The sequence below is a fragment of the Anser cygnoides genome, chromosome Z (genome assembly GCF_040182565.1).
Source record: "Anser cygnoides isolate HZ-2024a breed goose chromosome Z, Taihu_goose_T2T_genome, whole genome shotgun sequence".
In the NCBI taxonomy this organism is placed as follows: Eukaryota; Metazoa; Chordata; class Aves; order Anseriformes; family Anatidae; genus Anser; species Anser cygnoides.
Genome location: NC_089912.1, coordinates 66,379,908 through 66,405,947, shown reverse-complemented (window position 1 = coordinate 66,405,947; position 26,040 = coordinate 66,379,908). Strand labels below are relative to the sequence as shown.

General features: G+C 39.7%; 1 protein-coding gene across 3 annotated transcripts in view; it reads left to right on the top strand.

The window, feature by feature from the left end:
* The window catches only part of NADK2 (NAD kinase 2, mitochondrial), a 33,418-nt gene extending 7,635 nt beyond the window's left edge, over nucleotides 1-25,783 (top strand). Inside the window, exons 2-12 of one of the 3 annotated variants that reach the window (XM_066988647.1) lie at nucleotides 8,143-8,231; nucleotides 8,567-8,655; nucleotides 9,823-9,904; nucleotides 11,229-11,312; nucleotides 14,501-14,637; nucleotides 15,670-15,748; nucleotides 18,172-18,267; nucleotides 19,819-19,874; nucleotides 19,961-20,014; nucleotides 20,478-20,601; nucleotides 22,984-25,783. In XM_066988647.1, coding sequence (XP_066844748.1) covers nucleotides 8,143-8,231; nucleotides 8,567-8,655; nucleotides 9,823-9,904; nucleotides 11,229-11,312; nucleotides 14,501-14,637; nucleotides 15,670-15,748; nucleotides 18,172-18,267; nucleotides 19,819-19,874; nucleotides 19,961-20,014; nucleotides 20,478-20,601; nucleotides 22,984-23,122 — 1,029 coding nt within the window. In that variant the 3' untranslated portion in view covers nucleotides 23,123-25,783. Of the gene's footprint in view, nucleotides 1-8,142; nucleotides 8,232-8,566; nucleotides 8,656-9,822; nucleotides 9,905-11,228; nucleotides 11,313-14,500; nucleotides 14,638-15,669; nucleotides 15,753-18,100; nucleotides 18,268-19,818; nucleotides 19,875-19,960; nucleotides 20,015-20,477; nucleotides 20,602-22,983 lie in introns of all 3 variants that reach the window. The other 2 variants (XM_048051295.2, XM_066988648.1) reach the window with 2 other exon arrangements.
* The last annotated feature ends 257 nt before the right edge of the window (nucleotides 25,784-26,040 follow it).

Below are 26,040 nucleotides of genomic sequence, written 5' to 3'. Positions count from 1 at the left end.
GCTTGTGAACAGTCAGTGTTTGTCGTCTGGATAATTCTTATGCAGTTACAAGAAGCTGAGGTGGGCATGCTGTTCTACACTTACAATGAAGGCTGATACTGTTCCCAAATGGGGTTATCTGTTCTATGAACCTAGAAATTTGAATCCCCTATCAGTTCCAGACGATGCTGCAAAACTTCCTGAAGATTCAGGGTTGTGGTTGTGTCTCTTGCAGGCCCTTTTCTCTGGCATGCTTGAAACATGCCTCCAAGGTGCAGGTTCTACCGTGACCAACTGCTCAGTGTGTTTTACCTTTGCCTTTTGCACATCATTCTCTAAAATCCAGAAACCAAGCCATGCTTTAATCCCAATACATTTGTATGCAGGTTGCTTTTGTAGTACAAAATAGGGAAGCTTAATGTGTGATTGAACTTTTAAATACAGGTGAGGAGAAATGAGAAAGCTCAATATTTGCCTGTCTTGTGAGGAAAACCGTGCTTGTTTTTAACATGAGAAATGAAGATTTAATATATGTAGTAGATAACACTAGAGCACAGGAAAACTGCTCGCATGTAATTATAGATTGCCAGTCTTAGACCCTGGTCCTTTAAGGAAAAGTTGAGTCAGTGTTTCTTATTTGTCAGGGAAACTAAGTGTATTGCTTGAATTGCATACTATATTCAAAGCTGTTTCTAGTTCTGGAAAAAGAAGAAACAATTTGAAAGCTGAGTGGCCTCTCAAACTGCCTTCTTTTGGAAGGAGTATTGTGACAATTGTAAATCAGAGCTTCCTCCAAAGGGTGCAGCTTGCCAGTTATCTTCATGTAGAAGGGCAGCATGAGAAGAAAGGAAGTCCTTGGCTTTGTACTGCACTGGCAAGCACTGCTCTGCAACATCTAAGCCATAAATCAGTGTGTTATCAACTCTGTTTTCATCAAAGATCCGAAACACAGCATCATATGAGGCTCTCTGAAGAAAATTAACTCTATCACAGCAGAAACCAGTTCAAATCCTCCTGTTATTCCATACCATTGGCATTATGCAGAGGTCACACACTTTCCAGTACATGTTGGTTAATCACCAACGTTTGATTAATACACAGATATCATTCCCTTATTTTGGGGATCACCCCGTGAAATGTCTGTAAAACGTGCACTGAGCTCTCTCAGTCTGTGACTGAGCTTCTCGCTGTTTGTGTGCTCACTCAGGACAGGAGAGGCGGTGTGTTGTGTGGAGTTACTGGATGCCAAAGCCACCTCGGGTCTGGTCACTGCTGCACTTGCACTGCTTCTTGTGAGGCTCATCCTCTATTGGTTTGAGTAGTTCCTGTGATGGAACTTACTATAACGTGCAACTCAGATCATGGGTTATAACAACTCAAAGGTATACATGTTACAATCTCCACCCCGGTCCCTTTGGACCAGGCTGCAGCGTTTAACATTGCCATGAACTCTGGCCCTTGCTCCTGACCTGGCTAGCAGCAAGGGGTTCCTGCTGTAGTTCCCCCTAGGGGTTACTTCCTGTAACATACTACTCAAATCATGGGATGGGTTAACAACATTTTAAAGGTGTATCCATTACAGTCTTTACCTCTTGTCCTTTTGGGCCAGGCCTTAAGGTTTAACATTGCAAAGAACTCCTCCCCTCGCCCCGCTCCAGCCTGGGCTTGACCCTTAGAGGTGTACCTGCTCCTGTATGGCCTTATCCAGGAGCCACAGTCCCTTTAGAGGTCTGCCTACTATAATGTGGACTTATCCACAGTCACTCTGATGTGTACCTGCTCTGCTGTGCCCTTTTCCATTGGCCACACTTTTCAGAGGTCCCTTCAGACACCTGCTGTGTCATGGTCTTCCCCATGGCCACAGACACGTCAAGGTGTTACAGCATGGCCTTATCCACAGCCACTGCAAGGTGCACCTGCTGCAGCATGGACTCCTCTGTGGCCACAGGCCCTCTGGGGTGTACATGCTCCCATGTGGGCTCATCCACAGGTCGTGGTCCCTCTGACTTGAGTTCACTCTGGAGCTCCAGCCTGTCCAGTAGAGCAGCACGGGGACAGCAGCGATGCCCTGGCCATCACCCAGCCCTGGCAAGTGGCTGTGGCTGTTATCAGGATGTTCCCAGGCACAGCAAAGAAAGATGACGAGGAGTATGGCCAGCAGCAAAAGCAGTCACTGACAAGCACTGGAATCTAATATACAGTAAGGCAAGCAAGCCCTGTGGCAAGCATGGGAGCCTGCCAATTGGCAGCTAAGCAGAAGTAAAGTCTAAATTCGGTCTAGCATGCTTCAATCAAATCCGTCATTGCTTTGAACCCTTGGGGCACCACAGAGGGCTGGTGGCTTAACCCCAGCAGGCAGCTCAGCACCACACGGCTGCTGGCTCGCCCGCTCTCCCCAGGTGGGTTGGGGGAGAGAAGCAGAAAGGTAAAAATGTGAGAACTCACAGGTTGAGATAACCCTTGAGGGAGCTGTTCCCCCCTTCCTCCTTCTTTACTCCAGTTTTATCGTTCAGCACAACACCACACAGTGTGGGACACCCCTTCGGCCAGCCCGGGCCAGCTGTCCTGGCCCTGTCCCCTCCCAGCTCTTGGTACACCCCCAGCCCCTCGCCGGTGGAGCAGCACGAGGCGCTGAAACGCCCTGGGCTCTGCGTGAGCACTGCTCTGCAACAGCTAACACATTGGTGTGTTTTCATCAAAAATCCAAACCACAGCATTATACCAGCCTCTGTGAGGAAAATAACTCTATCCCAGGCAAAACCATGACTGTGGTAAAAGCTTTCTTTAGACATTCAGTGCAGGCCTTTCCTACTTATGGCTCCCGAGGGAGCACAGCTCCATCAAAGAGCACATTCTGCTCATTGTAGTGTGTTCTCCAATGCAAGGTCTTTTGGAAACGTTCTCCGTACTGCATCTCTGCTGTGATATTTAAGAACACTACTAACATTAGGCCTGAAGGTATTTTTGGCTATTTTGTCCCTGTTTTCATATGCTAGTACACTTTCATTTAGAATAGATCTCATGTTTATATGCTAGCATTTTATTTTTCAATTTTGCATGCTGTAGAGGTCAGATTAATAGGTGTATAGTTGTACTTCTTTCTTCTCACTCCATGAGTGCTTCTGCTTTTTTTGTACTTCTGATGATACCACCCTTAGCTGAATATCCTTATGTTCTAAGCCATGTTTCTTGTGTGTTTTGCCCTTGCTCTCCTTACAGGGATAAGGAACACCTTGTTCCTGTTTGGTAGCCTTAGCAAGTAAGACTAGGTAAGCATTGCATTTCCTGTGTTATAGTCCATAACTTCTTTTCATTGGTACTTTCAGTTTCTTTTGCCATTACTGATATTTCCTGATAACCACAGAAAGCAATTATTTAACCTGCTGTGCAGGACTGCAGACCTGTGTGTGACCCCCTCGTGTAGGATTTTACATCTTCAACATAAATTCCAAGCCTGTCCCAGCCTGAAGATCCTGAGCTCTGTAGGACTAGCATTTTATTTTCTAGCCTGTCCAGAAAGTCAGTCTTCAGTTTGGCAGTTTCTGGAAGTGTATTGCTGTAAGTTTATATCTGGAGGTTTAAATGTTTTGTGGCTTACTTCTTGTACATGGTAGGCGTCTTAACGTTCTTCGTAATGTCGTCTTTTTTTTTTTTTTCAGGAGTATATACTATGACTCTGTGATACTTAGTTTTTTTGTTTAATTTTCTTCAGTTTCATGGGTCAAACCAGCTTATTCCATGTAAGGAAGTGATTTTTCGTCAAGAGGTTAGTGGTAAAATGAGATACAAGGATTACTTTGGATGAGAACGTTTTTCTGTAAAATGTCAGAGCTCTGTTGTTTCTCTTCATTTGAGTATTAATGAGGATTTTTTAAATAAACCTGAAAAAACATCCTTTTACAAAGTTACTTTTGTAGGTGTTATGAGGCATTTGGTATAACTCCATTTTTCTTCAGTTAGACTTGATGCTTTTATCAGATTGCTCCTCCATACAGCTTGCGATACCTAACAAACTCAACACTGGGCTGTGATAGTAGTTTTATGTTTTCTCATGTTTTAGCTAAGAATGTCAATATTTAGTATAAAGCTATCTGTAAGACATTCTGTGCCCTCAGATCCTAAAATTACAACTGCAGTTGTCATTGCCTTGTCTTTTATGTACTCAGCTATCTGAACATTTAACAATGTAAATAGTAAAGATTAATACATGCTTTTCCCCCTTAAAAGTCAGATGAGTGTTTGTGCACTGTGCTCAGTCACTGCAGCCAGCTTTCTGCCTTGCTTGCGAGGTAGTTGTGGAGACAGACACTGTTCAAATGCTTTTGAATCGTTTTTCCTAGTGACAGCAATTTGAAGATATTGAATGCAGTTTGCTCTTTCTTTTTGGCTGTAGTTGTAGAGTTAGCTATCACAGCGGAGGCTTTGAGGGAGACAGCGAATTCCCTTCACCCGTATCTGTTTGTATCTCCCTACTTCAGTGCAAGTAGGGAGGCTGTGACACTCGCTGCTGGCTTTTTAAAGCTGAGTGGCCTGCCAGACTCCTTTCTTTTGGAGGGAGTGCTGTGGCAGCTGTAAATCAGAGCTTCCTCTGAAGGGCAGACAGCTTGCCAGGAGTAAAACTTGAGGGCCTTCCTGAGGAGTAGTTGGTAAGGCCCAACTCTGGCACTGGCTCACGGGCCTGTCAGAACAGGAGGCTTGAAGTCAGGCTCTGCTGTGGCGTGAGCTTCTCCGTACATCAGGAATTTCTGCCAGGCTCTCTCCAGGGAGATGGTCGTGAGTGCATTGGCTGGGCTGCCTGATCTTTGCCTCCAGCTCTTCGGAAGTGAGAAGGAGGCCGTGGTCTCAGTCTTACTGCCTCAGCATCACAGAGATCTTCTAAGAAGTAACACTGGTGATAGTTCAGTATGGCACTGAGATCCTGGTGTGAGGCAGGTCAAGAGGCAGTGGGTACAGATGGGCACAGGAGGCTCTGTCTGAACGCTGAGGAATGCTCCTTCCCCAAAGGTGTGACTGAGCCTGGGGGCAGTTTGACCAGAGGTGGCGGAGAAGTGCTAATGGCATCTGGGCACTGGCCGCAGGTGGCCCTGCTTGAGCAGGGAGGCTGCACCAGATGGCCTCAGGAGGTCCTGTCCAGCCTCAGCTGTTCTGTGATTCTGTGACCTCAGGACCACAGGGCTGTGGGTGCTTACTTGGAGTTGTTACCTGAAGAGCAGCTGATTACTAGCACTCGTGTTTGATGCACTTCACTGTGGTTATGCTCAGGCAGGCTGCAACTTTGTGAGATCTCAGGTGAATGAACTTCTGAGTTACTGATCTCGAGGGATGAGCCTAGACAGGCAGGCTTAATCTCTAGGGCCTTTTGCAAATTAGGAGGATTCATTAGCCCCATAGATGTAGCTTAGCCATTTAAAGGCTTTAACTTTCCATTTGTCTTGTAGCTTAGTGATACTTGGTTACTTGTTAAAGAGTTGGATTCACAGAGGAGACCTTTACACATCTGATACCTGTTCTTTATCCCGGTAATTTTCAGCCAGTCATCAGGATACTGGCATCTCATTTGATGAGCATTCCTTTTGCATTCTGAAGCCATTGATGAAATAATAATTTATTACATTTAAGACAAATGTAAATTAGAGAACAGACTTTGTTCCTCAGCAATGAAATTACTCAACTCTCTCCTTGCTAGTAATAACAGTGAAATGTGAGCTGATGACTCGGCACTGATGTTGGGAGAAAAAATGCCTACAAATGGTCATGCAAAGATTCACTGGCTGGTCATTGTTCTGAGATAAAAGCTCTCTTGGACTAAGCTGAAAGGTAGCTTGCAGACAAATTTGGCAAATAAATGGGGTAAATAAAATTGCAAGATGGAGGCTGTGCTTTGTGTGGGGAAGTAATAGCCTGTGGAAATAGCAGCCTGAAAAAATGTGCTGCAGCAACAGTGTGCACGTCAGGTGCTTATTGGTGACAGTATTTTATTCACAGCAGATATTTCCAGAGGAGGCATGAATGCGAGCCCTGATTTAGTAACCCTGTTGATTTTTTGAGTGGAGTGGTTATTTGTTGTGGATTTCTCATTCTTTCTGATAGTAAAGCAAGGTCTATTTGTTCTCCAGGAAGGCAATTGAAAGTCCCAGTTCTAGCAAATGAGACCTGTGGTGCTCAGGGGCAGATGTTGTCTGTGGGTGGCAAATACTCTCTTACCTTCTGCTTTCTTTCCAGTCTTGCTGGCTTGTGTGAGGTTGAGAACCAGCCCAGCAGTGGGCCGTGCTGTGACTGGCTGTAGCCTTACATGCTCTTTTCCTGCGCACTGTGGTGCCATTCGGCTTCCCAGTGCAGCACTGAGCTCTTGAAAGAGGTGTGCGGGAGCGTGTCAGTATTGTAGCTGGGGAGTAGAAAGGAGGGGTCAATGTGTGCGACAATTAACAGGACATAACACCCTGCATCCCAGCAAACCATTGCTATCAAGCTTCACTGGGATGACCTGAAAGCTCAGTGGAGATGTTTACTGGTTTCCCACATGCTTTATCTTTGCTTGTGACCAAGCACAGCTGGCAGCTATTCCTGCTGCCTGCCTGTAGTGCTGTTGATGGCATCCAGGCAAAGTCTGGGAGCCCTTTCTGTTGGAGAAGGTTTCCTGATCCCAGCTGTGAGACCAGTGGAGATGCAGTTCCAGAACAGCCAATTCCATTCTTCTCTATAATTTCTTCAGCGCTGATCTTGGTGCTTGGCTTTGATTTGGTTTCTTGGCATTGATAGGTGTCAGATGAAGAAAGACTGCATTTGTTGGGTGTTGGATTGCAGTTAACTGGTATTGTTGTGTCGTGCCAGTCCTCTCCCCTTCGCTGTGGGGTTCTGTGGTGTGGGAATCTGTATGGAAATAGGATTAGATGCGGCTGTCTGGCATCACTTAGTCCTGGAAGGATGTGCAGCCTTGCATAAGGGCACATGAATAAATTGCTGGAAGTGCCCATTCAAAGCTTCTGGCACTGACAAATTTCTTTACTCTAGGAGAACTTTTGTTTCTGCCCTGGTAAATTTGGTTTTAACTGAATGGGAAAAGGAACCAACGACAGTGTAATCATACAAGAATTCAGGTTACAAGGAGTCTCAGGAGGTGATCTAGTCTAGCCTACTGCTCCAAACAGGATCTCCTTCATTAGGAATGTATTTATCAACTCTTTGCACTTAATATCATCCTTTTTTGTTCTTTCTTTTGCTTCCAAATTGGGGTTAATCTGCACACTGACATGTATTTGGCAGTACCAGCACCACATTAACAGACTAAATAAGTGAGGAGAAGAATGGATATATAAAGTTGGTGACTGAGGCTTGGACAGAAGTCTGTTGCAAAAAGTCTAATAATCAGGTGGAAGTCTTACCTACCCGCCTGCTCTTTTAAGCCTTACCCATATGAACTGACAGATGTCTAAAGAGTGTCCTGTATTTAAATTATTTTGATTCCAAGAAGAACAAGAAAAATGGTGCTAGAATGCAACTGCTAAATTATTGATACAAATCTGAAAAATGTGGTCCATAATCCAGGGACCAATACTGCAGGCAGTAGGTGGCTTGACCTTAAGTTTTGGTGGTCTGTTTTGTTTTGTTTTGATGCAAGGGAACTGTTACCTTTGTCACCACTTGGCAACCTTCCATTTAAGCTCAACTGCAATTTGAAGGTTAATGTTCTAAGTATTTCAAAGATACATGTTTTAATTATCATTCATGTTGCTTTTTCTGTTCTCTTTCCCTATAGCACAAAGTTTAGAACTCTTCAGGTAACTTGCCAACTATTTGAGTGTTTTCATCACGTGATGGAGGAATGTAGTTAGTTAAGCTATTTGGTGTAGATTTACCTAGAGTTTAAATTTACTTAGTGAATTCAGGGAAAGAAAAGTGTCTGCTGTGGCATAGAAGTCAGTGTGGTATATTTGTTTGTATGTTTGTGTAGAGCCCTCAAGAGGTTGATGCTGTGACTGTGTAACTACTTCAGCAAGTGAATGTAAGCCGACCAGTATGTATATAGAGATGTAACTAATGGGATGCTTATAAAAGCATACATCTTTATGTTGAGATAAAATATATAGTTTTTATATAGCTTCTGTTTATATTAACCAAGAGTACTTAATGTTGTGATTAACTATTTCACTTTCTGTCTTACAGCTTGCCTTGAAGGGATCTAATTACGCTGGTCTATTGGAGCGGCACCGCATTCATACAAAAAATGTGGAGCATGTTGTAGACAGTTTACGGTAAGAATATATGGGTGTTAAGAATTTCAGAAACAGTGCAAATATCCATGGAAGAAAGCTTTGTGTGACAAGCCCTAATAAAACAGGAATACTTAAAGCAGGGTGATGCAGATGGACAGTTATTCCTGAAACAATCGTGAACTTGCTCAGTTCAGCTAACACATTGCATCGCTGTCTTGAAAACAACTGAAAAAGATGTAAAGGGTTTGTGTGAGCGTCAAATGCTTAGAAACCAAATACAACTGTACTTAGTCCTTAATTACATGTCAGTTTTTCAGAAGGATGTGACAAGGAACAATATAGGACACATTCAGGCTTTTTCCTGCACTTTATAGGAACGAGAGGATAGAAGTCCGTCTTGTTAAACGTCGAGAATATAATGAAGAGACAGTTCGGTGGGCAGATGCTGTTATATCAGCAGGAGGTATGACTTTATGGAAAGGAAGTATATGTTTCAGTATGTTTTCATAGATATGTTTTTCAAATAAATTTTGCAGTCTGTGAAGCATCTGGAGATGTGCACATCTTGAAAACAAATGGCTGATATAATTGTCAGAAAATATGACAAAATTCAGTGGTTGTGGCCATCCTTTCTTCCTCTCATATCTGAAGTTTGTAGCACTAGGAAGTGAATGGCAATGTATGGCCACTTAGGAAAAGTTCTGTATTATCTTGTGTAAAATGGTGGAAATTGTGGAATTTACTGTAATTTTCAACTAAAGAGGATAAAATACTTGCTTTTATATGATTATGAGTAGCCCTAAACCCTACTCTGTATTTTAGGAACGTGAGTTGGAGGCTAACATACTTCCTTTTCCTCCCCCTTCCCAAACTTTTTTTCTTGCTTTCATGCTTAATTGCAGCATATCTGGAATTGGTGGCACAGGTAGAAATATGCAACTTCTGAGCAGCTTGTGCCACTCCTTAGAGCTTTTTAAACAAACCAACAGAGCAGCTAACCTGTTTGATTCCTTTTAACATCAGATTTCAGCAGTTCATTCAGTTTTATTTTTGTGACTTGCTGCAAATACTACAGTGCATTGCTGTGTTCTGACTTAATGTTCAGTCATTCATGACAGTAGACTTGAATGCTGCCCTGCCAATGCATTCTCACTACTGGTCCACTTTTCCCTCAGCTATTGGTTACTACTCAGAATGGGTCAAAGGGGGTGTGTTCATGCCTGAAGCATCCTAATAATACTGTTACAGATTTCAATGAAATCCTCAAGGTTAGAGGCTAAAGTGAGGTGTGAATGCAATTTCTCTTACCAGCTGATAAACATAATAGAAAGCTGCATAAATGTCTTTCCAAACTTGCTTCTGCCAAATTCAGTTGCCAGGGCAAGTATAGCCGTCCAATAAGTAGTACTTTTTCCAGTCACATTTATTATCTTGAATTCAGTTGTCATTACTCTGTTTTAAAAGGTGTCAGTGGTTTTCTGGTCCCATTTTATTTTTGTGCCACTTAACCTGTTCAGTTGTTGACGACAGAAGCATGTAACGGTTGTACTGCAATATATGTGAGACTATTTTGTTTGGAATATTAGAATGAGAAGAGAAACTAACATTCTTTGTTTTGCTTTTTGTGTAGGTGATGGCACAATGTTGTTGGCAGCCAGTAAGGTCTTTGATAAATTTAAACCAGTTATTGGAGTAAATACTGATCCTGAAAGGTAAAAACATGTTTGGGAAAGAGATACTATGTTTAATGTCAGGCATAATATGCATCTGTTTTCATGATGCACGCGGCATGCCTGTGGCATTTGGTAACAAATGTCTGTCTTACTGGATTGTAGATACCAAGTGAACCTGTTGTTTTATTACAAAAGTTTCCACGAGTTGTCTCCTCTCATCTGTGAGGACATAAAGTAGTACTGGATAAGCACTGATGTGTTCAACTGCCACAGCTGTTTTCACATTAATGCAACTGTACTTGGAGCTAGGTTTATTACTGAGCAGAAGCTTGTGGCTGGAGATGGTAGTGTAGACTAGTGACTGGAAAAGGGACTTTCTTAACAAAAGCAACTAAATGTGCTGTCTGAACATTCAGAAACTTAATTTCTTTAAGGAGATGAATCCTATTGGAAATCTGTTAGGGTATGAACAAATTAAATTTGTTCTGGTTTTGTTGGGTAAACCGTTCCAGAACTCAGAGGACACCGTCTCCTCAGTCACTTAATGGCATTTAGTTGTCCTCTTATAAACTCCCATTCACCTAGCAATAAGATTGATTTGGGCAGGTGGATACAGTGTATTAGTACTGCCTTGGTTGGTATAACCTTCAAATGGATGGCAAGTAAAAACTCAAAATTCACCAAGGCTCTGTCTGACGAGACTTCCAGATTTAGATTTTTGCTTCTGATATTACCAGGTAATCAAATCTTAGCAGATAAGAAAGTGGTAGCCAAAAAGTTTTAATTCTTTCCATACCATATTCCCCTTCCAAAACTTTTCAAATGCTGTGAATAGATATTCAACAGTATCAAGCCTGAATAACAGGGTTCAAATAACAAGTGCCTTCAAGTTATCAAATATCACTCATGAAAGGGGAGCAGTGTTTAGTCTTCTGGCTTTGACATGAGATTCTTTTGATCTTAGGCATGTCACCTACCTGTCTCGGTATCACCAACTTGTATGTAAATGGAAAACATTCTTTCGAATTTGCAAGGTTTATTTAGCTTGAATTCCTTGCCTAGAACTATGGTGACAGGTACTATGTTAGTACCTGTGTATTCTTGCAGGGTTACCTGCTGAACAACCATTTTTTAGGGGAAAAGTGGAAGAAAGATCCTGATGTCTCACGTGTACCTCACAGGAGCTGAAAGATGGATATTGTTGGTAATGTACCATGTATGTGAAAATAGTATGGGATCATAAAGGTCAAAAGCCTGGCTTTGCTTTATGTAACTGAGAGAACTTGCTTGTTTTTTGTGTTGTTTTTTTGGGGAGACCAAAATACTGTACTTTTTCATCATCCTTACTCCTTTTTGCTTCCAGATCGGAGGGTCACCTATGTTTGCCTGTGAGATACACACACTCGTTTCCTGAAGCACTACAGAAGCTTTATCGTGGTGAGTTCAGGTATGATTCAGTGCTCTTTGGTCTTACAAAACATGTTGATTGGAAAATGCTTAAAAATGGTGTGATCCATAAGGAGCAGGTGATGCTTAGTAAAATCTTAATGCTTCAAGTAATTAATTCTCTTTAGATGTTTACTACGTTGAGAAATGCGTTTGTGGTTGAGAGTGGGGCTGGGACTACAAAGGATAAAGCTGGTAACAGGTTCCAGGAAAAACTGCTTTTGGCGTGACCTTCAGTAATTGATTTCTTTTCTGAATTAGCATATACATAAATGAGGAACTGTAGTCTTGTAAAGGATGTATTGGTTTATATATTTTAACACTCTAAACCGTTTGTAGTACAGTGATGGGCCATACTAATAGAAGCTAATGAAGTCTATACTATTAGGAAGTGCTCAGTTTGATGCAGATGGTTGTAGTGATTAAGGTAGAATGGCATAAATTTTGTTACTAGAATAGTGTTAGGGAAAGCTTTTCTTTATGATAAAGGTAGCTTGATGCTTTCAATACTAGATACTCTCAAAATAATGAATCTCACTTGAACTAAGGAGGAAGCGATCTGAATTTTAAAGGACAAACTAGAGGACAGTTTCTTATAAACTCCTATTTAAAAAGAAACATTGTTCTGTGTTGTATTAACACTCCAGGATACTTCTGTGATGGCAAACAATCAACAGAAGCAAGTTATTCACATTAAAATACCTTGCAGTTGTGTTTTTTTTTTTGTTCATACTTATAGCATATTCGATTTATAGTTTGTTGTTGTATTTGTGCCACAGAAAAAAATTCTAGAATGAGGTGAATGCAGTCAGCAGGATTGATTATAAGTAACTTAATGGGTTTCAGTAGCTATTACTAAATGAGAAGGTAGTTTGAAATCAAATATTCCCAGGCTTAGAAAACAGCAGATTTAACTTGCCATCTTGCTAAGTAGTTTAGTTAAAGCTGGTAGTGCTAACACAGGTAAACTCCCTTGATACTCAAACCACTTGTAATGTTTTGTTGGATGCCATGTTAAATTTTTGTTGCTGACACTCCTGTTACTGCTCTTAGGGAGCTTAAGCCTCACCAGAGTAAAACAGAAAGGATCTTTCCGGTTATTGTTTCAGAATAAGTGTGACTTGAAACTGATGTTCTTAAGCAAAGAATTGAGTGGGTGTTCTCGGCAGTTCTCGGATTTACTTGGGCCTAAGGAATCTTTTTAATAGGAGGATAACTGGATCGACTTGTCTGAAAGAATTTCTGATGGCTCATAGTGCCATTAGGATGGTGAGGTGCTCGAGACTGGAAATGAGAGCATTTCTTCTTGTCCTTATCCTTGACCTTTGTGGAAGTCACTTTAGTGGAAGAATCTGTGTAAGCACTTACCTTGTTGTTCCATGTAGCAACTAACCTCACTGATTTATGAAGGACATGCTATGTCAGACTGCCCTTGTTTCTTTTTATGATGGTAAACAGTGTAACAGGATCTCAGAATAGGGATGCAATAGTAGACTACCATTTTGTAATTTTATAGGTCTTTTGGCTTGTTCTAGCATGAATATTGTGAGGAAGCTAATGTAATGATACCCACTGCAAGCTGTTTGCCTGACTACCTAAAACCATACTTAAAATTTAAGGGCAGATAGATAATTTTACTAAGGATGTGTTTGGTGAGGCTCTAGAATGATGACCTCTGGGTTTGATACTACCTCCCCTTCTTGGGATGAAGGGAGTAAAGAAACTGTACATATATTAAAGGTCAGATTGGCATGAACTGTAAAAACACTGGAGGAGACGATTAGAATCCAAACAAATTTTGAGGCATATTGAAATAAATGGTTTGCTGTTCAGTGCAGAGACACTGAAGTCAAGCACAGAGTACTACAGTTACTGATTAGAAAGCCAGGTGCATGAACATAGGATAGACAATGACAGGCCGCTGTTTCCCAGGAAAACATCTCATATTGTACTGATTGTGAACTGAATGCAAATCAATGTCAATGTTGCAGAAAAAGCAAATGTTATGCAAGGTTGTATAGACACAAGTCATAACAAAGACATACAGAATAGTTCTTCCTCTTTATCCAACAGTGATGATGCTTCAGATGGTGCACTATATGCAGATTTGAATATTGTTATTTCAGAAGGGGAAGAACAACTTAAAGCTGATGGGAAAATGACCCCAGAATTTCTAGAAAATTTTGCGCCTGTAGGTGCATGAAAGAGAGTAGTGTTAATTCAGAAAAGAGTGAGTGAACTTATTGTATAGGTTTGAAGGCTAAAGTTGCTGCAAAGTTGAGATGTTGTCGTAATTCAGGAGACAACGAGAAAAAACTAATAATACATTTTTATAAAGTCTGAGTCTTCCTTGCTATAATTTTCTGTAAACATGTAAGCTGGCTACTGTCATCCAAATACCAACAGTGTGAACAGGGAAAAGATGTGATTTGCTTCCTTCTGATTTGCTTTCTGAATCGCAACTACTATTTCTATCTTGTTTTATGTAATCTCTAAATTATAAGAGGAAAAATGAATTGATTTCTAGAAAAAAAAAATAGAAAAATCTGAATGATGTAACAGTGTGAGGAAGAGTGCCTTTTATATCCTTCTCTTTCTTCATCTGAACTGCTCTTAAGCACCCTAAACTTCCCAGGCCAGGAGAGATCATTAAAATTAGAGGATGATTATGGGCTTTATGAATAAAGGGATGGAAGAGCTGCTTTTCTGGACATCTATGAATATAAGCAGAGCGGTGGAAAAAATAGAGCAAGTATTAGTATAAATACATTCATTATAAGGTATTCATATGAACATAAATTCCTGGGAGCTTGTTGCTTTCAAATGCGTTGCATCAGTCATGAATTCATAAGATAGAATCACAATTTAAAAAAGAAAAAAAATGTTCTTATGCATAATGTAACATTTGCAGACATCTTTTGGTCAGTGTCATCTTACTTGACACACAAAAAACATCAGCTATCAAAAAAGCGTATTTATTTTTTGGGATGATTAACTTTATAATTATAGAAGTAATAGTGGAAGCTATAAAACTTGAAATGTGTCCTTGAATATATTTAACCTTTAATCTTAACATGCTCTGCTTTGAAAAAGAACCAGTGAAACTCTTGTGTCTTCAAGACAATCTGATCCTAGCTAATTCTATAATAAATATTTCAAATATTGATACAAACTTTTCTCTTCTCTTAGGTGGCAGTGGCGACAAAGAATCCGACTGTATCTTGAAGGAACTGGTATTAACCCTGTGCCTGTAGATTTACATGAACAGCAGCTAAGCCAAGAGCAACACAGCAGAGCTCACATAAATGAAAGATTCCAGGATCAAAGTAGGTTAAAGTCTGCGACAAGAATATAATCACTGTGCTATGATAACTTTGAATAGGAAGGAGGTAGAGATTTGTGAGAGTTAAAGTATTTGAAGTCTTGTTGCTATGTTTGAGAAGCAGGGGGAGACAGTTCTTGTTAGCTCAAGACCCAGACTGAGTTTTTTTTCAGAAGGGAATATTGTCAGTTTATATACATTTATTCTGGACTATACATTTGGAACTATTTTTCAGTATTAACAATTTATAGAGCTATCTTGAAATAATATTACCTGTTGGCAAAATACCTGAGCTTGTTATCAAATGGTCTTTTGGGGTTACCATAGACACTTGGGGTTACCACAGGAACAATTTACCATGTATCCAGCTGGTCCACACTAAATGTATGCGTGGGAGGGAGGTTGCGTATGCACACTCTTAACATCTGGTGAATTTGAGGTAGATTAGCTCACAACTGAAAAAATAAACTGTCACTTTGCCTGCAAGCAAATGAGAAAAGAGAAATAAGAATCTCTTTGTGAGTGATTCCTAGGTCATTAAACACCTTCAGTTGTTTTCTTTATGGTGGACTGAAGATGCAAGAGTCTGTGCTTAACTTGTCTGGCCCTGCATTTCCTCACTGAGAGGTCCTGATCAACATGAACAATTTGTTAGTCCCCTTTAATTACCTGCAGTATAAAGTCTAACTCTTTGAACTTGATTCAGAACATCTGTTAAGTCACTGTCAGTGAGTTCTAGAAGAAGAGACAATCCATTTGGTTGTCCATGAGTTTTCAGGGCAAGCAATATCTGAAAATGAGTGCCATTGCCTTATTGACTTTGGTTCAAATATTTGTAGTCTCCAGTAAAGGACTATGACTGGATACAGACTTTTCAGTTGAAAAAGTGGGTCCTTGAAGAAAACTGAACACTGAGAACCAACATCTAGAACGCAAAACCAGGCAGCAAAGTGTGTCCCCCAATGAGCGATGACTTGGTTTTGAAAATTTGCGTTTTGGAGCTTTGATGTAACACCCCTCTATTCAATATCTGCAGGATCTGACATTTCTGGTCCACATCTTTTACCTGTGAGAGCACTCAATGAAGTCTTCATTGGGGAATCTCTTTCATCCAGGTATGTGTAATTATTTTTTATTGCAGCAGGACACAATTAACTTCATTTCTTTTTATGGCACTGCAGTGGGCAATCACTGTTGAGATGTCTTTGCTGTCAAATTTCTGTTCTAGTCCATGAAAATATAAGACTGATGGGATTGTTGCTGGTTACAACAATCTGTGTTCAGAGATGAAGTGCAGTGATGTTAATTTCTGTTATTCTATTTTCTGGTCTGGCCATTCCATCCTTCATTATTCCTGGCTGTTATTTTCTCTTTGTTTTTTTAACTCCTTACCTGGCTAGTTCTTATCTAATCAAATACCTTCAATTACTATCTTTACCATGGACTGAAGATTTCAAAATCTGTCCATAAATTGTCTTCTCTCCTGCATCTCTTCTTAAATATCTTCCTATAAGTCTAGCATGACCAAACTGAAATACTAATAACTTCTCCTTTCCCTGCCTCTCTGTCATTAGAGGCAAAGGTATAAGCCTACTTTTGGCTGAAGCTGTGTTATTGCAGGGAAATGTCCGACACTTCCTTACTTTAAGAAAGCAGTTTATATCATATACTGGTACTGCGTTATGCAAGATACCTTTACGACTGTCCTTTCTGTCCTGAAGATGAATGCATTTCTGCTAGCCAAATGATAACAAGAAGAATGTGGGAAATATGACTGGGGCTGTGGGAAAGAAATTAAAACATGATCCTCGATCAGGACTTGGCCAAACTTTTACTTGTATTTTATATTCCTTTTCCCTTTACACTGTCTGTCTTTTTTTTTTTTTTTTTTAAAAACTTTAGTGTGTAACATCTTCTTGTGTTTGTACAGTGCCTGGGACACTGTGATTGCTGCTGGAAACAGTATAAATGTTCCATGAGTGCTTTATCTTCCATCTGGACTGCAGCCTCAGACTGGCAGAAGGAATTAGTCTCAAACAGATACAAATTTTGCTCTCTTCTAACTCAAACATAGTTTTATCAAGATTCTAAAAGATTTATTTAATGTACAGTGATAGAGGAACACAAAGCTCCTTTCCAACACTTTACAGTAGCCCTCTGCTTCTGAATGCCACAATACATTGCACTCTTTGGTTCCAGTATATTTTAGAAGCTATGTGGAACACAGTGACAGTAGGAACAAATCTCTAGTAATACATTTTGGGTTAATAGAACTTGAAGACTTCAATAATGATGTCACACGGATCATATTTTTAAGGCTCAAATACACAAGTCTACTGTATAAAGAAACAAAATTACTCTAGGTGCATCTTCCAAGGGCTTATTCTTCATGCCAGTTAAGAAAACAGGGAAATTGAAGGGAACAAAAAACACTACCTAGTTGTTTAAAAAGAAAGTCTTAAACTGAATCAAGGTGTGCATCTGTGTCCTTAATTTGCTTTCAGTTTTCTCATCTTCCCATCTTCTCAAGAGTGCACACAATGCTCTAAATCACCAAGAGTGTTAAATCACTGTTTAACACCAAATATTACCCCATTAACACCATTGTATTCTTAGTCTGTCCAGACCAAAACGTTCATCACCAAAAAAGAATTCACTAAGCTCCTTTTATTAAGAAGGGTGAAAGTCAGTCATGCTGAACACGGTGGACGCGGTGTGTTTCTAAGAGGGTATCCATTTATCTGAACACTATATCATGCTGTTTGTATTAGGCACTATAAACATCAACAATTGTAGTTCATAAGTATATGTCTGGATGTTCTGAAGCTTATGGGAGAGAGACTGTCTGGTTGCAACAAGCCTAAGATTAGGAATCCCCTGATATATGAATAATACCATGCACAATGATGGTTGTGCCCCAAGACTTACGACATTTGAGTTTTAGGAAGAATTTACCTTGGAAAGAAACTTAAGCCTGCTGACTGTTGTAAAACTAAAACTGTTCCTGAAGAATCACAGTGGATTTTTAATTATTGAAGTGATCAAGAATTCAGCTTGAAGCCATGCTATTACTTACTGATGCTGGAATTTCTTACGTCTTAGTGTTCCCTGATGTAATTTTGAGACCCAGTCACAGCATAAGCAGTTTATGCAGTAGTTCAACAATTAAGCAAGGAAGGTAATGTATTTTGTAGTTTCGTTTGTAAGTCCAGCAAACCCTGCTTGTATGCAAAGTTATTCCCAGATGAACCACAGAGTTCTTCACACAGAATTTAATATGAAAAGTAGCTGAAAAAAAAAAAAACTGCCTAAAACTTCATGCTGCAAATCACTTTTGTCCATTATAAAAACCACCGTAAAACAGTGTATCAAAAGTGGCTGCCAAATCAGAAACACTGTACAACGCCTGTGAAATTGTCATCCAGATTTGAAACTACCCCCCTCTAAATTTTCATGTGCCTGATAAGGCTGTGTGTTCTGTCTTATTCAGGGAGAACTTTAAGTCCTGCAAACCCAGTTTTAAATTCTCGCTTCATAGGGCCTCCTATTATGAAATATCAGTTGATGATGGTCCTTGGGAAAAACAGAAGAGTTCAGGGCTCAATGTGTGCACTGGAACAGGATCAAAAGCATGGTAAGTACATGCTGCTGCTTTGATACAAAGTATTGTTTTAGATAAGCTAGATGCACCTATTTTGCTGAAGCGTTTTGTCCAAATTGAGTCTCTCTTTTACCTTAACTGTAACTTTGGTGAAAGAGCTTGCACACCCCATGTAGAGATGAGTGTTTGGGAGTGGTGATGGAAAGATCTGCTCTGGCTGGTTGGCAGGGCATGTCCAGGGGTTCTCTGAACTAGTCTTGTTGGTTAAAATGTTTAGATGAAGCAGCTCAGGAAGCCATTATAAAGATCCAAGCTTTAATAAAAATTGGAAAACATACTTGGAAATAGTATTAAGTGTTCTCTGGCACATCTATTTTCCATTCTTCTTCCAAGCTTCTCTTTCAAACTTAAATGAAAAGGGAGTCTCTTTGCCAAAATATTGCCCTTAAATGCAGAAGGGTATATCTAAGCAGAGCTGTACTAGTGTAATCGAAGGGGTAGATTTTCTTAACTGCAGTTTAAACAAGCTTCAATACTACAGACAAGTCTAATCAATTTAGTTTTCTCAGATGTGTGGGAAGTAAGAGCCTCTTTCATTGGAAATCTGGCTATTCTTATCATTTAAAGTTGTACAACAGGCCCTGGATTTATGTGGCAGGCTAAGATGGACTAAAACTGAAGCTTTTAATGAAATTCAGAAGTGAATATTCATGCTGTAGCCATGGTTACTGGACTTTACTTTTCATTGTAATTCGGAATCTTGTATTCAGTCAGCATAACTTGGTCTTGGAGGCTGCCAAGGATGAAACTCGCAGATTGCTAGGAGAACTTTCCTAGTGTTCAGTACCTTGGAAATGTACAGCCTTGGTTCAGAGCTGTTCTTTGGCATTTCATTTGCTTATTATGTGTCCTGTACTGAGCAATCTCAGAACCAGGGACCAAATCCCAGGATTGCCTATTTTTATTGCTGCAATTGGTGTCTGCTCCTGGACTTCTCCAAATGCCGAGCCTGTTGGGTGATCTTTAGTCTGTGGTTTAGGGGCCCTCCTGGGGTTTCAGTCCTCCTCACCCTGAGAGGCATTTAAATGTCCAAATACTTCTTCAGCTGCCAAAACTTGCACAAAAGGTTGTTAGCTAGCTAGGGGAGAGAATAACTTCAGACTGCATCTTGGTTTCTCCTATGCCAGCAGGAGGTTTGCAGGTAGGCAGTAAGTGTAAGGGGAATAGCCCTGGACAAACATCCTTGGCACTTCTATAGTCTGTTATGCATATAGTGGATGTCTGTTGCAGTCTGAGGTGTTCTACTGCCATGACAGAAGTGCAGACTGAGGATTGTAAGCTCCACTGAGAACTGTGCAACTGAGATATTCACAGTACTACTGCACAAGGGCTGCAATTAGTACCTAAATCCCTTCTGAACCTGGGCCCAGGAGGGAGACTGCTGTCTACTCACACTTAACAGCATTCTTTTTTTTTTCTTTGCCTGGAACCTAGTTCTTTATCTGTATGCAAGGTAGGTGTTTTTTTTTGTTCCACCCCTCAATTGTATTGCTTAGCAAACAAGACTTCTACTTTTCTGTCTAGGTCCTATAATATTAACAAGGTAGCAAATCAAGCTGTTGAAGAGATCCTTAATATCGGTGAGTGAACACGTGTCATTACTGGCTAAGTTTACAGAAAGATACTCCTATCTAATGAGGGTTCTTTCTTTCTCTTGGCTCAACAGCTAAAAAGCACGGAAGCTTGAATATGCCATTGAACACAGAACTAATACAGAAAGGTTAGTGAAAAACGCTAGACTTTAAGGTATCGTAACTCTGACTAGTTCATTTTTGATTGTACTCTACTACTCAATACTGCTTCCGCTATTTTAGTGCTCTTGCAATATTAGTCTTTCTTACAAACATTATTTAGGAATATTTGGTGAAACGCTTTACACCTTTGATATTAAAGCACTAATTTAGACTTTCATGTGTAGATCTTCAAGAGAATTTCAATTCTCCTAAGATTTGAAACAGTTAACGTTTAGTCACCTGAAGGGCGTTGGTGAATGTTAGTCATAAAATAGAACTGAAAGGAATCGTCGGTAAAATTATATCATCTCAAAGGTGAAGGCTATTAAACATTTGGCAAGACTCAATACTATCTTTAGGTGGGAAAGCTGCTCTTTCCTGGAGGAATGTGTGTTTCTGAAAATAACGAACTTTCTCTAAAAAAAAATAATGTCTGATTTCTGTTTACAGTAACAAATGATTACAATGACTCCCTGCTGTATAGTCCAGAAGAACCAAAGATGTTTTTCAGTATTCGAGAACCTATTGTAAACCGAGTTTTCTCAAGCAGTCGGCAGCGTGGCTTCTCTTCAAAGTAAGCGTTGGCTGTAGCAGTCACTGAAGAGTTTTTTCATTGTATAATTTGTTGAAGTAAACCAGGAGTTTCACTTGAAGTGTTTCAACTACCAGTTTGTGTTTGAGGGGATTGAGTATTCTTGTAAGAACAGGAAGAAAATGTTTCCAAGCTGGTTGTGCTTTTGCAACATTTGATCCATGCACAAACTTAGAGAGTAAAAGAATCCCACTGTGCCCTGCTTTGGGTGTATGCCATTACCCCCTCTATGTGACAGGCACTGACAAACTGGAGTGAATTCAGGAAGAGGCCCCTGAGACTTCTTGGGGGCTGAAACACATGCTATATGAGGGAAAGAGTCAAAAGGTATTCTTGTTTAGCCTAAACAATTTTTGTTTAGCAGGGGGGATCTAGCTGCTGTCTTCAGATTATGGAAGAGACAGACTCTCTTCAGAGCAAAAGAGGAGATGGCAACAGCCATGATCAGTAGGATGTAACAGTCTGATAAAATATCAGGGAATACTTTTCAGTGAGAATCAGAGGTCAGACAGTAGAATAGGTCGCTGTCGTTGGAGATAGTCAAAACCTGACTGGGCAAGGCCCTACACAATCTAATCTGTCTTTGAAGTAAGGCCTGCTTTGAGTTGAAGGACTAGATAGATGCTCTTCCAAACTAAACTATTCTCTAATTCAGTCATTTTAATTTAGGACTCTTTTTGTGGAGCTCACCACAATTAAGTAAATACAAACACATGCAACTGTTAATTGTATGTTCAGAGTAACTATGCTGAGAACAATACAGTGTCTCAGTATTAACAAAATGCTAATTCAACCTTTTATGTCAAAATAAATGTTTAAAGGAGCCTTGACTTGAAGACCCTTCCTTTTGAGCCACATCAGTGTTGCAACACTTTATGACCCAGTAATAAAAGAAATCTGTCTACTGGGACTAATTATTACTAAATTTGAGGCCCACTCTGTGCAAGCCATGTCTTTAAGTGTTTACTGCTTCTTAGTCATTTTGATCTGGGAGGTCTCCAGGTTGAGTATATCTTAAGAGACTGTAAGAGGAGAGGTTAGAATAGGAACAAAGAACTGGATTATCATCTGGGGATGCTACAGTTTTAAGTCCCGTCTTCATTTAAAATAGAGTCGTCAGCATGGGATATACTATAAAAACTGTATTGGAGCAACAAATGTCTGCGTACCTAAGGGGGGTATTTGCCCATTTTTTCTTCTTGAAGTAGTTTTTGCTGTCGGTCACAGCTGGTCTTTAGCTCTTGGTGCTAGAGATCTTGCCTTTGCTGTTTTTTCTCCCTTTAGTTGCACAAAGTGAAATGGAGGAGTGAAATGTGCCTCCAGGTTCTTCTGCATTGTTCAGATTTGGCTGTGTTGTACTGATGCACAGACCTGTTCAGCTCTGATGCTGTGGCCATGCTTCCAAGTTTTTCATCTTTGTGAAAGATGTCTTCATGAAAATTTAAGTCACTACAGATCAGAAGATTGTCTAGACCAAGGCCTAAGTCATGAACAGTCAAGCACATTCATGTGAGATCGCAGTCTGCAGCTTTTCTGAAATCTCTACGAGTTCCCATCTAGCAATGTAAAAAAAATTGTTTGGAGAACTTCGTATTTAATATTGTTCTCACTTGCTACATATTTGAAAGGATAAGTTCTGACAGTTGAGTTAATTTCACTTTTAATGATGAGTGAAGAGGAAGATGGCTAGTAGCTTTATTCTGTCTTGACCAGCTGTAGAATAGCTGCCTTAAAATTTATATGCAGGATTTTTCCATGAGGCTAAATACATACTAGTTACACTCTAATATTGACAGGAAATTGCTGCCATACTTACTTATGATGTTGTGCAGCAAGCATTCTGACCTTCAGCTTTGTGTTTGAAATGACTTTCCCTTCTCTGTGCATGATCCATATAGCAAAATAGTATACAGTAATATCCAAATTACTTGAATTTCAACTTACTAGTTGAAACTGCATGTTCCTCTTAACATGAAACCCATGCATTAGAATCATGCTAAATTAATGTAAAACTGTTTTCAAGCAAATCATTAAGCAGTATCATCAGGAGCTTTGTTTAAAAATGTAGCTAAATTCCAGTTTTCATTATTATGCGTATAAGCTGTCCTCAGACTCCTGTAGTAACAGTCTGCATTTGAACAGGTCCTTTGGTCCTCTCTGGACTCTGCTCTGTCTATACAAAGCACTGACAGGTTCAGGGATCCTAGTACTAAATTCTAAATGCTAAATTCTTACATATGCTCCTGCGTGATTAAGCATTTACTGATCCTTGCAAAGAAGCATTCAAGAACTAGTCTCTTTGTTCAGCTAAGTTATTGTGTGACATACCTCGCTTACAGGCTATTTTATGATTATTTTTGGCAGAGTCTGCGTCCGTTCCCGTTGTTGGGATGCGTGTATGGTTGTAGACGGAGGAACATCGTTTGAGTTCAATGATGGGGCGATAGCTTCCATATTGATCGACACGGAGGACGCACTGTGTACTGTTCTGCTAGAAGAATGAAGGTCCCTAGTGTCTTCTGCTGAAGCAACTCTGGATCCAGAGAGAACTCCTGGAGATAGACAGCACATCACAATGCTGCATTAAGTTGGAAGTTGGCTTTTTTTGGATGCAAGAGCATTTGGAGGAAGCTTGGGATGCTTTTCATTCCTTGGGTTGGGGAAATCTTAGAAGCCTGACATTTAAGCTCTTTTTGCATCTGGTATAAAAGAAATGTATCTGAGGTCTTACCTCTAACTTCAGTGAAAATTGACATTTTTTAACCTGTAAGGCAAACATGAAAGAACATCTTTTTAAAACATAGGTAGGATGGGTTCAAATATTGTTGGTAGCATTAAATATTCAGATGTACAGTTTTTTAATTAAGTGTGGGAGATTAAAAAACTAAACACCTTCACACATCTACTTTTGTAGGAAAGCTGACTGTCAAAATCCAGTGATTTGATGCAAGGATATATAGATTTTGGTAATTCCAGATGTTGGCATTAGAAATGGAAATGCAAACCTTTTGTATGCTTTTCAAAAATTTTACAACTTTGTAGTTTCATACAATTCATGACAAATTTTTTGGCTCTTCCAGTATTTTTTTCTACTTTGTAGATTTACGTCAAAAGTAAGTGTCTGGTTTAATTTCTAGAAGCTCTTTTCACAAATTCAGTGAGGTAGCTCTTACCTTTGCTGTTACTTTTGGGTAGAGAGGGACTTGAAACCGAAGGCTTTTCTTCAGTCCTTTAATATGAAACCACAGAAAGTGTGTTGAAGTTAAGACATACTCCTTTCCTGAATGGACGAGCTGGATTGCAGGTGTTCAGTCACAGCAGTGTTGTGTAGGTAGCTATCAATAAGAAAGATGTGGGCCTGAAGTTAAATGGTTTGGAATTTTAGGTTCTGAGTTCCTTTATAGATACAGAAAAATGAGATGTGCTGGGTTCTAGTAGCTGGAGCACAAATTAATACCTACATATTTCCTTATTAACTTCCCCAGAAAATTTAATTTTCCAACCCTATGCTAAATTTTACTGATACTTAATTGGCAATTTTATATGCCTCTGATTATGTATGTGATATAAGCAACTGATTGTAGAAGAGGAAGGGACTTTTTTAGATACTGTTTTAGAGAAACTGTGAACTTTGCCTTTGGAAGTCTGTGCTGATTAACGCGTAGATGAGGGCAGAATTTGACAAAATGAAGATTCCTACAGTGGGAACTCTTCTGGTACATGACTTGAAACAAATGTTTTCCTTCCTGTCTACTAGGAAAAAACTATTTCCAAAAGTGAGTTTTCTTCAAACTACTTTTGAATGAAGAGAATTCTGGAACAAATGTTCTCAGGTTCAATGGGAACGTGGCCAATCAGTGTATTTATTGCCACTTACAACAAGTAAACTTAGCTCTATGAATGTAGAAAGTGGATAAAGAATTTTTCCCTTACACTACTTCAGTTTTTGTATTAACTCAGAAGCAGAATTTAGAAGAAATGGATTTGACCATGCCATTCAGTTCTAGGAGAAATCTGATTCTGCTGAAACTTTTTAAAAATAAGCTATCACTGTTTTGTGCACATTTCACCCTTCAAATGTGCTGTAGATTGAGTTATTTACAATATCTACGTGAGTTATCAGGATTGCAGACCAGAAGGGGAAAAGCAAAGTAGCCAAATATTCTTTGAAAACTTGTCAAGTTCAGGAACTACAAGAGTAAAACTCATAATGTCTAAAATAGTCTGCAAAATTTGTCCAAATGTGAAGATGCAAAATACTCTTTATAATGTTGGCTGACCAGAGACTAAGGTGTTGTAGTTATTCCTGATCCCTCTATAGCCAGTTGAGGATGGCATACGTGTGTCTTGTCTAGTATGCTAGTCAATTTGCTGTTAAGACAAAAAATAATGCCAGTAACATTAATTTATGACTTCCTTGGACTTTACCAGTAACTGTTAGGTCACAGATTTATTTGGTGTTAACTATTTAGGTATTCAGAGTGTCCCTGAATACCTGCACAGACAAATTTATGGCAGAGATACTGCCCCTACTTATTCAGACATTTGTTCCGTAATGTTTTAAAGGAGACTGATTAGCCTGAGTTGGTTACGTTGCTCATAAAAATAACTGCCATTCCTTATTCTGAATGCTGATACTAAAAAGGCAATGTTTTCAAGTCCTGCAGACCCAAAGTACAACCTGGTTCAGAGCTTAAATTTCACAGTTAAGTTCCTAATTGTTACTTAGCAAAATGGAAACCTGACCTACTCAACTCATGAGTGGCCTCTACTGGTTTTGTCCGTAATTGTGTTATCTGTTGAAGCATTTACTGGTGAATGCTTGATTTAAATAACTGGGAAGGGTCAGAGATCTATAATAGATAATCAGTAAGCAGCTACCTTTTTTAATTAAAGAACTGTAAAATCCTTTATTACGAAGGAATGCAGTACAGACAACTTACCTGGTAGACAGTGTTCTGTGACAGGACTGAGTATTGGTTTAACACTGACTTAATCTGCCTGGACTGGCACTGAATTCTGCACCTCGTCTACCCACTGAATCAAATCCACGGTGATTTCATTTAGTGCCAGTCCACAATTCTGTGTTCTGCTAAACTAAACCTGTCATTCTTTGCCTTTTTTTTGTTTATACATTATGTAATAAAATTAAAAATTTAATAGATGCTTGAAGCTGTCCCAATTTTTTAAAATGTTTAATGTGCTCAGCTTTCTTTCATTTACTAAGCAGGGTTGTTTCTTTTTTATAGTGGTTTCTATGTCCTCATGCTCTATTTCAATAGATAAAATAGAGAGGATTATCTACATAGGAATTCTTGGTATTGATTTCTTGGGGTTAACAAATAACTTTTTCTGTTAGGTAAAGGTCAGTGCTGCGCCTTACCCAGAGGACATGAATTGTGTCTGCTGCAGCTGCCGTCA